General features: G+C 41.4%; 1 protein-coding gene across 2 annotated transcripts in view; it reads right to left on the reverse strand.

Annotated features, from left to right (window-relative positions):
• The window catches only part of sugct (succinyl-CoA:glutarate-CoA transferase), a 35,640-nt gene that overhangs the window by 6,990 nt on the left and 15,538 nt on the right, over positions 1-13,112 (reverse strand). Inside the window, exons 13-16 of one of the 2 annotated variants that reach the window (XM_017031580.2) lie at positions 6,910-6,973; positions 5,036-5,112; positions 3,630-4,170; positions 336-433 (exon numbers count right to left, since the gene is read on the reverse strand). In XM_017031580.2, coding sequence (XP_016887069.1) covers positions 4,150-4,170; positions 5,036-5,112; positions 6,910-6,973 — 162 coding nt within the window. In that variant the 3' untranslated portion in view covers positions 336-433; positions 3,630-4,149. Of the gene's footprint in view, positions 1-335; positions 434-3,629; positions 5,113-6,909; positions 6,974-13,112 lie in introns of both variants that reach the window. The other variant, XM_025054594.1, reaches the window with a different exon arrangement.

Here is a 13,112-nt window from a genome sequence, read left to right on the forward strand (position 1 = left end):
AGAGTCGGTCTCTGCTGCCTGTACGCTCCTCTAACACAGGCACAGAGGCATTAATAGTTGGTGAGCAACACTACAATGTTAAGAAGGCATTTTATATTTTCAAAATGCTTCTTCTTATAGACAGCGTGATCCACTCCAGAAGACTTTGCAGCTTGCTTGCTAACTACAAAATATCAATAACAAATAGTGACTCTAAGGCAGATAAACACCAGTGTTTTTTACTGTGAGTTGTGTCAACATTTCTAACAGAATTACTTCCATCTCCTAAATTGTTTTTGAATCTGAATGACAACTCTGTTGGCTGATAATAAGTACTTTTTTTTTTGGATACTTACAGTTCAGTGGCTCCAGTCGGCAGCTGTTGACGTAACCTTTGGAAACCGGTGTAGATCCAATCACTGTGTGTTCTGATGATCTCGAAAATGGGACACAGCTGGTGGAAGCAAGTTAAACAGGTGTCAAGTGATTGGTTGTCTTTTCGCACTCACACTCAAACAAATCTTCTGCATTGGATGAAGGGAACAATTCATTGTAACGAAACACTAGAAAGATCAGTCCATGACAGAGATCTCTGATGGACTCCTTACACGGAGCCAAACAGATTTTTTAAATCTTTCATTCTGTTGCTTCGGTTTCTTACATCTAAATACTTAAAAAAACATGATTTAGTTTTTGTGACATAATAACATTTGACATATTTGGCTTGTAAATATGAAGAAATGACAGGTCACTAGCTCTGCAGTAGCTGAAAGAGTTGTTTCGATCCCCTGAATTCTCACTTCTCAGCCGACAAAAGTCTAAGTTGAATAAATAGATAAAGGCAGCAGTACTTCCTGTCTGACACCTGATTTTATTGATTCCGTCTCCAGTTTGAGGAGCGTTCTGGTACTGAATCAGATCCAAAGTCTTTCTGTTTCCTCTCCTCAACCATCGCTGGTTCAAAGTTCAGGTGAGGTGAGAAAACTCTGTTTTACAGTGAGCCTTGGTGAATCCAGGCCACGCAGCGTCACATGACAAGGTCAGCGAAGGTTTAATGAGCCTCAGCGGGCCGTGGCGGACGACAAGTGAACATTCCTGCGTGTGTTGCTGTGAACGTCAGAGGAGACGAGGAAACAACCGACATTAATTCACAGCTTTATGGTCTGTGAGTGAGAAAAGAATGACCCGGCTCAGGTCCGTACTCTGTGTCTTCTTTGTTTCCCTTTAAACGCCGTGAGCGTCAGTTCACCCACTGGCGCCCCCTGTCACTTCCGGCTTCCTGATTCAATTCGCCACACAGGTAAAGACATACCACTGCACCTCATATGGAGAATATTATTTATGTGTCACAACTTTGAAATAAAGTATGGTCATTTGGAGGCATTGACCTTTGGTGACCTCAGAAGGACTCCTAACAAAAACTGACTCTAGCTGCTCGACAGAGGCCTCAACAACCTGCATTAGCCAAAGGCTAGCGTGTCTTAAGAACACGTTTAATTTAATTTTCCAAACCAAAGTCAAAGAGAGAAAGTTGACCAGTCACTGACCGGGGCAAGGAGCAACAACTGACTACGACAATGTCATCGACCAAACTGCTGCTGTTCACATACTCCACATTTTTATCACATTTTTAATCAAATTACTCTATTATATGTCTGATGGGACTCTGGGTGAGGACCAGTCATCTCATTGGCTACCAGCAGGCAGATCAGTGCGTCCTGGATTGCGGCTGCTTTAATGTGAAATCCAGCTGCTGCAGCTGCACGACACCTCTCTCTCTCTCTCCCTCTCTCCCTCTCTTTCCCCTTCCTTCTCTCCGGAACACATCAGGAAGTGTTTTCCAAAGCGATTCCCTGTGGACATCATATGAGGGAGTCCCCCGCTCCAGGTTTCTGCGCATGTGTGAGTACTGTACAAACGCTACCTGATAATTAAAAAAAGCAAATTAACTTTTTTAATCATATTTTAATTATGATTATAACATTATAAATAATCATAACACTATCATTAAGGCCTAACTTTCAGTTCACTTTTCTTGTGGGAACAGTGCCACTGATCCTCGTTGTGCCAGGAAATCAAAGGTTGTGGTCAGTTTGGTTTTGAGAATTCCCAGAACAGACCTGAGGTTATCTGTGATCTGTGGCGTGACATTTGTTGACATGTTACGCAATATTTCTGCTCACACACAGAGACGGAGCTAAAAAAAAAAAAAAGGCACCAGCATCCCCTGTGCCACCAACCGGATGTTTGGACATTTGTCTGAATGAAAGTAAAGTGAAAAACCCATACAGGAAATACAGGAAAGAGATGACTAGAGTCTAGAGCTTGTTAGCTCACATAGCCACACTACGGTAGTGCTTTAGTAGTAAGCTAATTATAACCAAACTGTGGTTTAAATAACAGGGTCCTCCGTCTGGTGGTGTGGGTTGAAGCTCACTGCTCTGTGTTCATGTGCCCTGTGCCACATGTTATTAAAGAGGATCAAAAGGGAGTGTTGTCGGTAACCATGGTGACTAAATCACACCGTCGTTAGCATAGTTCTGATGTTTGGTAATTGTATGTGCTTTCATGTCACTACAGAGTTCATGTTCTGGACATTTGGTTTATATATTTCACGTATGTTATTGTTAGCGTCCTCACATCTTCACCCACGGCGAGGACACTACACCCTTTCAGAATAAGAGCCTCGCTGTGACCTCGCTGTCAGTGTAACGTTACATTCTATTGGTCCCTGAATCGCTCATATAACGCTGTCTGTGTTTGACATTAGGCTGAGCCCTGAGCTTCCTGCACACACGCACACAAACACACAGACACACACAGTCCAGATGTTGGGGAATTAGGGACACTTAAAGAGCTGGTGAGTTACGTACATCCGAATTTCTCTCTCACACACGTTGAGTTCAGCTCAGAGGCAGCCAACTGGGCGTCCGAGCAAGACGACAACAGAGTCAGAGAGAGAGAGAGAAGAAGTAGAAAATGAAAAAAGAGAGACAGACACAGAGGGACAGACAGACAGTCCGTCCCCCTGAACTTCAACTAAAACTTTAACACCTGACTAAAGTTACTGTTATTTCAAATATTTTGACACTGTTCCCTTAGAAGAGGGAAATATTGAAGCATCTTCCGGGATCTTAAAAATGTGTTCCCCACTTAAATATTTCTATTGTATTAAAGTTGTTTTTGTGTTCACTCTTTGTCACTTTACAGCACAGATGTTCACAAAGGAAAATCTGTTTTGTTTTTTGTTTTTTTCATTTAACATCAGATCACATGGAAGTCATTCATCAGCAGCTCCATCAAATTAGTCATGTAGAGCCTTTGTGGGTTCAAGTCCTTCCAGTTCAAATGGACTTCAGTGCTAGATATCACTGACCACATGTGTCAGTGTTGTGAGCTAGAAAATATAGTTTATTTACTTTGGACTTTGGTATGGAGTAGTGACGATCTGTCTTTCAGAAAAAAACACCCTAAGACAGAGAAGAACCATGAAATACTGGTGTAGAATGTCTGTAATGGAGGGCTTCACTTTCCATCTGAACTTCCCTGTGTTGGTAACGGGTAAAATAATCCTCATATGTTGCAGCGATTAGTTGTTTGCTTAACTACGATAACGATGAACACACTGAATGTCTTCACCTTCTTCTTACCTTGGACTGGTGGACCTGTTGATGAAGCAGTAACAGGTCCTCAGCTCTGACGTCTCCTCAGCCTCCAGCTCAACCTTCCTTCATTCTCCAGTGTCACATGAAGCTGCAGATGTTTATTGGAGCAAAGGTGGTTTGGTTCTACGTCACGACATCCTGCAAGAAGCATCACTTTTCTCGGGAAAACGACATCTGATCCCAGAGCAGCGTGGTTGCACTTCTGGAGTGAGGAGGTGGGGGTCAGTCTTGGGGGTTTGTGATGAATGGCACCTGAACCTCCTCATTCCATCTTCTCCTCCTCCCCCGGTGTAAACATGTCAGTCCGTATCTTCCTGAAGACTCTGTCACCGTCCAGATGCGTCACATTTCCTCAAATTCAATAAACAGTGCATTCAACACAATTTATCTGCTCTCCACCGAGGGACCGCATTTTCAATTCATCAACATGTCAACCGTTTGCTCCCGACGTCCAGGCCAAGCTCAGCAGCTCCTACACATTACCTCGGGAGGAACAGGAGGCAGATCAGCCGCTTCTGTCCAGGTTCTGTGTGTGGAAAAAAGGTAAGAGGAAATCATTTGAAGTGCACTACAAAAATTTACTTAACAGTAGATCACATTTCTGCAGCTTTACTGAGGTATTTCCACTCTGTCGGCTGATGATTTTGGTTTTAATTTAAAAAATTGATTTTTATTATAAATCAAAGATTTGGGCCAAAATGGTACAAGAATCTCCTCAGAGAACTGAAATGAATGATCATGGGGACACTGGTTCACTGCTGCCTCGTGTGGTCAGTTTGTGTTAATGAAACAAATTTAAACCAAAACAATTTTAAAATAAGTAAAATTATGCATATAAAACGATTGAATAAAACCTAGTGCAGATGTTTTACTTTGTTTGTTAGTAGTGATGTTGTTCCGAGAAAACAATGAAAAATAAAAAAGCTCTGATGTTTCAGTTATAGGCAGGAAGTGGTCTGAGAATTGTCAGTTTTTATACAGAGGTTGAATAATTGAAGGTTAATGAGAGATGTCCATCTTGACACCTTGATCCTTGGCACCAAGAATGGATCCATTCAATGAATGAGACGTCATGTCCAGGATTGGAGAACGGAACAGATTGTGACCAAACGTCTGCTTTAAACTACTATATTCTCCATGAAGGTAGTATTATTCGTAGATTACTGACATTATTTAGAGTAAATTCTAAATACAGGTGATCAACATGACCAATTTTTCATGTTAAATTATAAAGTGTGTTATCGTCTTGCGATCGTCCAGGCTGGAAGTGTTCAGTTATCAGTGCGTCTCCATCTGCCATCAAATCAGGAGACTTCATTTTGAGCCACTGCCCCCGACTCCAGCAGGTCTGTTATGACATCATCACTATAGGACAAGGTTTCCCGCAGCACCTGTGTGGTGTGCTGTCCAATCAGAGGAGGGGGCGTGGCTTCGCTAGGGCAAAAGCTGCTGTATCGCACGGCAGGACCTGAAAAAAAAACAAAAAACAAAAAAACAACTGCTTAGGATTTAAAGTGTTCTCCGTCTCATCTTCAGTGTTTTATGAAAGTGAAATGAAGTTAAGAAGGAAAACGTCCAGAGGAGAAAGAGAAGAAGAAGAGAAGAGAAGGAAGGGAAACTACACTTGAACAGCACAGCATTCCAGATGCTTCATTCCATCTGTGTGAGAATGAACAGAGATATTACATAACCCTGTTGTTAATTATTTATTCTGACACATAAACACACACTTGTTGAGCATCACTGAGGGGGAACACTTGTTAGTAATGGCTTGAAAGTAGTTTGAGAAGTGTTCAAACACAAACACAGTCATGCATGAAACTAAACACACACACACACACACACACACACACACACACACCCAAACACAGTGGGAGTTCAGCTCATTAGTGCTGTTCTTTTAAAAACAGCAGATTGTTTCTGAAAATAATCTGCTCACGTTGAAACCAAAACCAGGATTACAGCGAAACCAAATTAACAACCAACTTAGAGATAAAAAAAATAAAAAAATCAATCTTTAATGTGACCAAGAACAAAGATAGAAAAAAAAGGACCATAGCCTGCATGCCAGCAGCTGGCCAGTAGGGGGCAAAACTGTTGCCGTAAAAAATAAACAAAAACTTCCTCACAGTTGGTACAACTAGCAGCTGATTGTGTTAAAATGTTTAACCTTTGACCTGCACCAAGCCGAGGCCTCGGTGGCAGATTATCTTAACCTAAAACTAGAAGGCTAACAGTCAGTGTTACCACAGCTTTAATCTTATTAATCCTGAACATCATTTTAGACAAAAATGTCACTAAGAAGGAGTGGTTCAGTGAGACGACCTGTGGGGAAACACAGCCTGGTGGTTGGTTAGCTCCAAACCAACCTCCTGAAAGTCTTCAGACACGACCACCACCATCAACCATAATGGCCTGAGGCACAATAAAAGAGTCTGTAACACATCTGCTGCTTCAAACACGTGCACATGTGTACCTGGGGCTCAGAGAGAAGACTGAACGTTCCAGAAAGAAAAAGAAAAATGTTTATCTCTGAAGTAGTGAGGTGGAAAAAAAATGAGAAAAGGACAAAGAGTCTTCTGCACAAAAAAGTGTTTGTTCCCAATTATGTGGAACACTGTGAACTGAATAAGTGAGTGTGACGTGACAGGTGACACGCACGCACACACACACACACACAAACAAACTCAGGGGCACACACACACACGCACACACAAACAAACTCAGGATAAAGAACAGAAAGTGTGTGCACGACAGAAACTTTTACATCTCTGAGGCCGACCCTCATTTGGTCGGAAAGAAAAAGACATTAATTACATTTAACAGAAGAGTAACTTGATAAATTTTTACATCGACTTCACGCTCTGAAATGAACTTTTTATACCAGAAAAATGCATTTTGTTAACCCTTCACCGTCACAATATCTAATGAAATAATATGTGAAGAGAAATAATACCTAATGATAAAAATACAACGCTCAAACGTGTGTAGTGCACTGATACACCTTATACCTAATGATAAAAATACAACGCTCAGGAATTGAGTCTTTCCTGAGTTCAAACGTGTGTAGTGCACTGATAGTCCTCCATTCTGTGTCCTTAAGGTAAAAAGTTTCACTTTTCCAAATGGACTTTTGTTTGTGAAAGTGAACACAATTATGCCAGTTGTTAAAAAAATATGCAAATACAGTGTGGCAGGCAGACTCCTACACACCACGTCATATCTGTCTGTGTGTGTGTGTGTGTGTGTGTGTGCATCTCTATACCTGGTACAGAAATACGTCCTGCTGTTGGATGATTCATCGCCTGTATAAGGTCGTTATGTTTCACCTGCAAACAAACAGACAAACATGAAGGATGCAGCAGGAAGAGATTCTCACTCTGAGTGGAAAACAGTGCAGCTTTTCACATTTTTATATTCAAAGATAATAGATGTGTTCCATATATATATGTAAGCATATATATAGATCCATATTTTATATTGTCTGACTCATGTCATAGCATTCTGTAAACAGAGTTTGCACGTCTTCTTCTCTGATGTTGATTGTCAGACGTCAACTCGCTTTGGAGGGGCATTATCTCCACCTGCTGTTTAAGAGTGGGAATGGGAGAAAAGCTACAGATTTTCTTCCCAACATTTCTTTGCTTTGACAAAGGCCCATGACTCAACAGATCTAGTCCCACTCTTGGGTTGCAACACCACATAATGATCTTGAATGAGGAATTTTTAAAACCTACAAAATCGACTGATTTCTTTTCTCGTCCCATTTTTTTCTTATTTGTTTATGTTTGAATATTTTTAACGTGATATCACGCTTCTAAAGAAAAACAGTCTCAGAATTCTTCCAAAGTCACATGTAAACAATGCTGAAATTTCCATTTCCACTCCGTCCTCTGAGTTCTGATACCAACGACAGACTCTGTCAGTCGCTTTTCAAACACCACAGACACGCGTCACCTACGTACCCCAGCTTTGGACTGAGTTTTCCCAGAAACACGAACATCTGCTACATCAGATAAGTGATCAGCGGAATTTCCAAGATGATGTAATGACACTGTTAAAGATGATGATGATGAAGAACGTTATTTATGAGATGATTATAATGATGAGGTCACACGGGACGCCAAACACTGGGGTTTATGTAATGGATCCACAAGAGTGTCCTGAAAGGACTGAGAACATGGAGACTCTGTCTCGAATGCCCAGGTCAAACTGAAAGCAGTGAGGACACACACCGAACACACACACACACCGAACACACACACCTCAATGTTGCACTTACATGATGTACTGTTGGATTCTCCCACAGGAGCTGCTACGTCAACTCAGAACACATTTAGCCTCGCTGGTGAGGAAGGGGAGGTGTGTGTGTGTGTGTGTGTGTGTGGGTGAGGGTGGGTGTGAATAAGGAGAGAGGTTAAAGAGGGCGCTGTCTGCCACTGCTGGGATGGATAAATAGATTCACATGAACATGCTGAAGGCTACAGGGTATTTAAAAATCCAAATCAAGTCGATCTGTTCTGGTAGGATTTCCTTTTCATTAAAGTGAAGCCAAGGTTTAAAAAAAAAAAAAACAATATTTAGGGAGGAGTTTACAGATATTTTTAGGGCTTTAAAAAAACCTTTGAACAGAACATTACACTGTTTTGGATGTTTTATTTTTCAAAATAAATAAAATGAATTAACAATATTCTTCTTGTTTCTGGAGAATGGGGAAGAATCGCAAAGTCTAACCCAAAAAGGTGACCTGCTCTGAATTCAGCATAAACTTGAGCTATGAAAATCCCATTAATGCTAACAGACCAGAGTCTGAGAGAGTCAAATAATTTATATCATATATTTATATATTTTACGTTAGTCATCATAACGATTTATGTTTATGCTGATATTTCTTGTCAATCCGTTCACAAAGACACACTGTGATGCGTCTAACATGTGTGTGTGGAAATCAAATATTATTTACCGTCATATCTGAAAATACCTTCTAACTTTATGTTAGCCATAAAAACACTTTGTAGCCAATTAAATCACATTCATGACAATATTTATGTGCCACAATATTGCCAGTTTTAAAGTATATTTTTTTCAGGGTTTTTTTTTTTTTAATATTTATATTATTTTTCCATCCTTAAGAAAAGCTACTGCCCAGAGTTCAGTCCACAAGGACAAAATCAGCAGCTTCAGAAACGACGTTAGCCGCAGAAAAAGAAATGTCAGAGACGGAAAGTTGGACTGATTGTTGTCTACAACTGACAACACAATCTGATTGGTCGAAAAATCTAAACAGAAGCAACGCATCCAATGTGTACCCATGTGTGTGTGTGTGTGTGTGTGAGGGATGACCATATGGATGTAATGATACCCTGCATAACAAGCAGATAGTCTTACACACACGCACACATGCATGCAATCATTCTGTCACCCTTGTATGCACGCATTTACGAACACATATACACACACACACACACACACACACTCATTGCTGCTGTTTATAGAACCATATACATGACATTAGTTTGATATCCAATACCACAAGAAGCGAACAAAGACATGAACATGTGACTCCAAGCATCCGACGGAACCCACTTAGCTTAGCTTAGCTTAGCTTAGCATCGGGACATAAAACAAAGGCAAACGGCTACATGTGTGTTGTCTTTGATAACCATGTGATATGTAATGCTCATCACTGTATAACGATGTGTCAAATGCACTGACTGACAGGTGGGCGGGGTCAAATGATGTCACTACTTCCTGCTGCAGTCGCCAACTGGATGCCAGTGACCGACTCCACATTATGTCCACATTTGCCCACAGGTGTATCTACACACACACACACACACTGAGTGATTGGACTTGCTGCAGTGTGTCTTCTTTGATTTTTAAATTAAAGCCATCGATCAGAGTTAGCCTATTATTAAAGCTCGCTGCCCGGAGATGTGTGTATGTGTGTGAGAGAGTGTGTGTGTGTGGGCGTGCAAATTGTTCCTCAGGGATCGGTGTATACATTCTATAGAGTATACATTTTCTAAATTAGATTATGGTGAAATGCATTAGATTAGATTAGAGATCCTCCTCTTGAGTCAGATGTTTTATTAACCATCTGAACAGTGAGACAGCTTTAACCGTTGCTACACACAGCCTGTTGGATGGATGAAGACTTGTGTTGTAACGCACTAGTGAAAAACATCAGTGCTGCTGGGATTTCTTTTCATTTTTTAATGAAAAGACTCTTGTATATAATTATACGGTTTGTTCATTAGGTAAAAGGAAAAACCGTTTTCAAACTCCATGTCCCGGCTGAGAGCAAGATCATCTGAAAACCTTCTTCTGTAGTGAAGTTTACATCTAAACATATTTCCTCTCTGAGGATGCTCTGCTTGTAATTTTGGGGCCTTTTTTTTTTTGTTACTCAACAGTTTCACCACAAGCTTGCTCTAAACTGGACCCACCTGTGGATTTGCATGGCGGGTAGCACTCGGGCTCTCAGTTTACATCGCCACATTAAAAACAAGCTGGATCTGGTTTCTGTGTGGATCACAGGGCACTGGATTTTCCTCTCTGTGGAATTCTGAATAAGAGACGTTTTCTCTGGAGTCAGCTGAGGGAGGATTAAAAGGTTTTTTGATTGCAGCCAATCCTGGGTCAACTTCACTCTTTATGCAGACGACTCAGTAACTCGTATCGACTTTTACTCTTTAAACTACACATAAAAATGTTAATTTGTAGTTACTGTAGATTAGCAGGCGGTCGGAGTCAGAACTAAACACAAGTGTAATTTTAGAAAATGACAGAGTTATTTGTGCTGAAGTTTATATCTTTTTATCCATTGGCTGTGTTTAGTTAGCAGCTAACTACTAATGTGCAAATCTTTGATTATCTTTTGGTTTAACTTTGAGCTATTTTTGACCCGTATCTATTTCATTTACTGTTGGTGAAACTGTCCTACTTTATATTTAATACCTTGATGATCTTGCGGCTAAACTAGCTTACCTGGATGTACGTGCTACGGTAGCTTAGCCCAACATTTTCCACTCACAAATAATACTTTAAAACTCACAAAAAACATGTATTTAAGATGGGGCAAAAAAAAAAACTTTTTTCAGAAAACGTTGATGGGAAATATCAGATACTTTTAAGGTAATTTGCCTCAAGCCTCGACAAGTTTCTGACCCTGCTGTAGCAGTAATTGTTTTCTTCCTGTTCTTTGTTTGGCAGTGGTTTGACTCAAATGGGTTCAGGACAAATGTACAGTATGTGTGATGTGTGGACAAAGGGTTTCACACACATGTAAAAAATAGAGCTGGAATATGATCAACACGTGTGTCTTTAAAGCGGACAAGTGACGGGACTGAAGGGCTTTCTAAAAACAGACTGGTGGTTTCTCACAAAGGAAAAGGACAACACAGTCACTCATTACAAACCACAGTCACTACGTCCCTGACGGAGGATCCGGCGACGATAAGAAAGTTTAAAAGTGAGGCACATCTGGATCATCCGGAGGCAGCGGTTAGAACACGTACCATAAGACCACAGCGTCCCGAGTCTGATCCCCGCCGTGCACCTCTCTGCTTCCTGTCTGATTATCAGATTAAAACCGCAGAGACAACAGGAACCTGATGCTCTAGTTGCGACTCTGACCTGATGGTGGCGCTGCAGAAATACTCAGGGGCTTAGTGTAATTGATTGTCATAAAGACAGAAAAGACTCTACACCGGGGGAACCAAGGCCTTCCCACAGAAACACACACAGAAACACACACACACACACCTGTGATTGAGAGTCAGTATGAAGTGGAAACTCTGGCGTGTGGGCTGTGTGTATTTTGGGTCAAAGAGCCTGACATATGGAGGCAAGGAGTGTGTGTGTGTGTGTGTGTATACAGCTGTGTTGCAGGTGTGCTGGTCACTAATCTCGTCAGCGGGAAGCTGTTCAGGAGCAACGCTCACTCACTCACTCACACACACACACATACAGTACTTTTCCTTCTCAAATGTCAGCAACTGTGTCCACGGTGAGTGTGTGTGCATCGTCATCGTTCGGCTGCACCTAAGCTTTGCTGTGTCATGATTTGATTATCCTGCAGTCGGGAAATTCACGAAAACAAAATTATTAAAATATGACCTGGCCACAGATAAAACATCTCATCGTGTTATATTGTTTTGGTTCAACATCTTAAAAGAGAAGAAGAACAATGTGCACTGCCAGAAAAACCAAAATTCACATTGGTTTAAGAAACTGTACGTTTGCTGTAGCTGCTGAAGATAAACGATGTCCGTGAGGCGTTTGTGCTGCTGAAGATAAGAGTTATTGCAACAGAGAGCTGCAGTTGGAAATGTCAAAAGAAAGAGAGGAGAATGGAAGAAAAAAAGAAGCTGCAGCTGAGTGGATTTTTATGAATGAAAGTTAAACACACACACACACACTTGGCTCTCTTCCCTGAAGAAGTTTCCGGAGAGCAGACAGATGACTGCTATGCTTCAGTTGTTGCAACTTGTGCATGTAAGTGTATGTGTGTTTGTGTGTCTCATTGGTGAAGTCCAGATCATATTGTGAATGAAAGAATGGATGTTGTCAGGTGTTCGACCTTGTCACTTCTTATCCTCCTTCCATCCAGTACGTCCTGAGAACGACGGCTCATGGCGGCGGACGTCCCACCGGTGAATGATAGAACCTTTCTGAGCGTGTCAGCGTTGAGTTGTAGACCGTGTCTCTCCTGCTGTGAGTCCAGGGGGTCGTTGTCTCCGTCACGTGCTGCTTCCATAAATCTTTTGTGTTTTCTCTCCGCTCCATCGACAACCGCAGGCGTAAACGACTACAGCAACTTGGGGGGATTTTTTTTTCTTCTTTTTTTTTTTTCCTCTTGCTGTTGTTGCAGTTTTTCGTCACCTGTGTTTACACTCTTTTCATTCTTGTGGCATCGGCAAGACAGCAGTTTTATGGATGAAAAAGGATCAAATCAATCATTTTGCTCACATAGCCTGGCTTGACTGGTCCAAATTCAAATCCAACAACTTTTGCTTTAAGCACAGACCCACTCCACCACTGGGGGGGACTAAAACGCGATTCAAAGGTCAGTCTGCTTTTGTCTGCAGAGATATATATTAACGTACGCAGATCCTGGAATCAAACACTCAAACTTCCTGCTGGAATCCCACCTGCTCCACTACAGGCACCACTCAGAGAAGTGGGGTCACATGAATTTAAGCTCAGAGGACACGACCCCTCTAGGCCCCTCCATTCTAGTGTCTTGTTTCACACTCGTCCTCACGTCTCAGCTCATTACCCTTTGTAAATGTCCAAAAATAAACCACAGCGTCCGCCTCTGTCCATTCTTTATTGTCATTTGTCTATTTATCCCACTCTTTCTTTCTCCAAGTATCAATCTTTAATTAGACAAACCGACCCCCCTTCCTGTACCCCTAACCCTCCGGCCTCATGGGAAAGTATGCAGACACATTTTGATTTGAT

The sequence above is a fragment of the Cynoglossus semilaevis genome, chromosome 3, assembly GCF_000523025.1.
Source record: "Cynoglossus semilaevis isolate Cse_v1.0 chromosome 3, Cse_v1.0, whole genome shotgun sequence".
Taxonomy (NCBI): Eukaryota; Metazoa; Chordata; class Actinopteri; order Pleuronectiformes; family Cynoglossidae; genus Cynoglossus; species Cynoglossus semilaevis.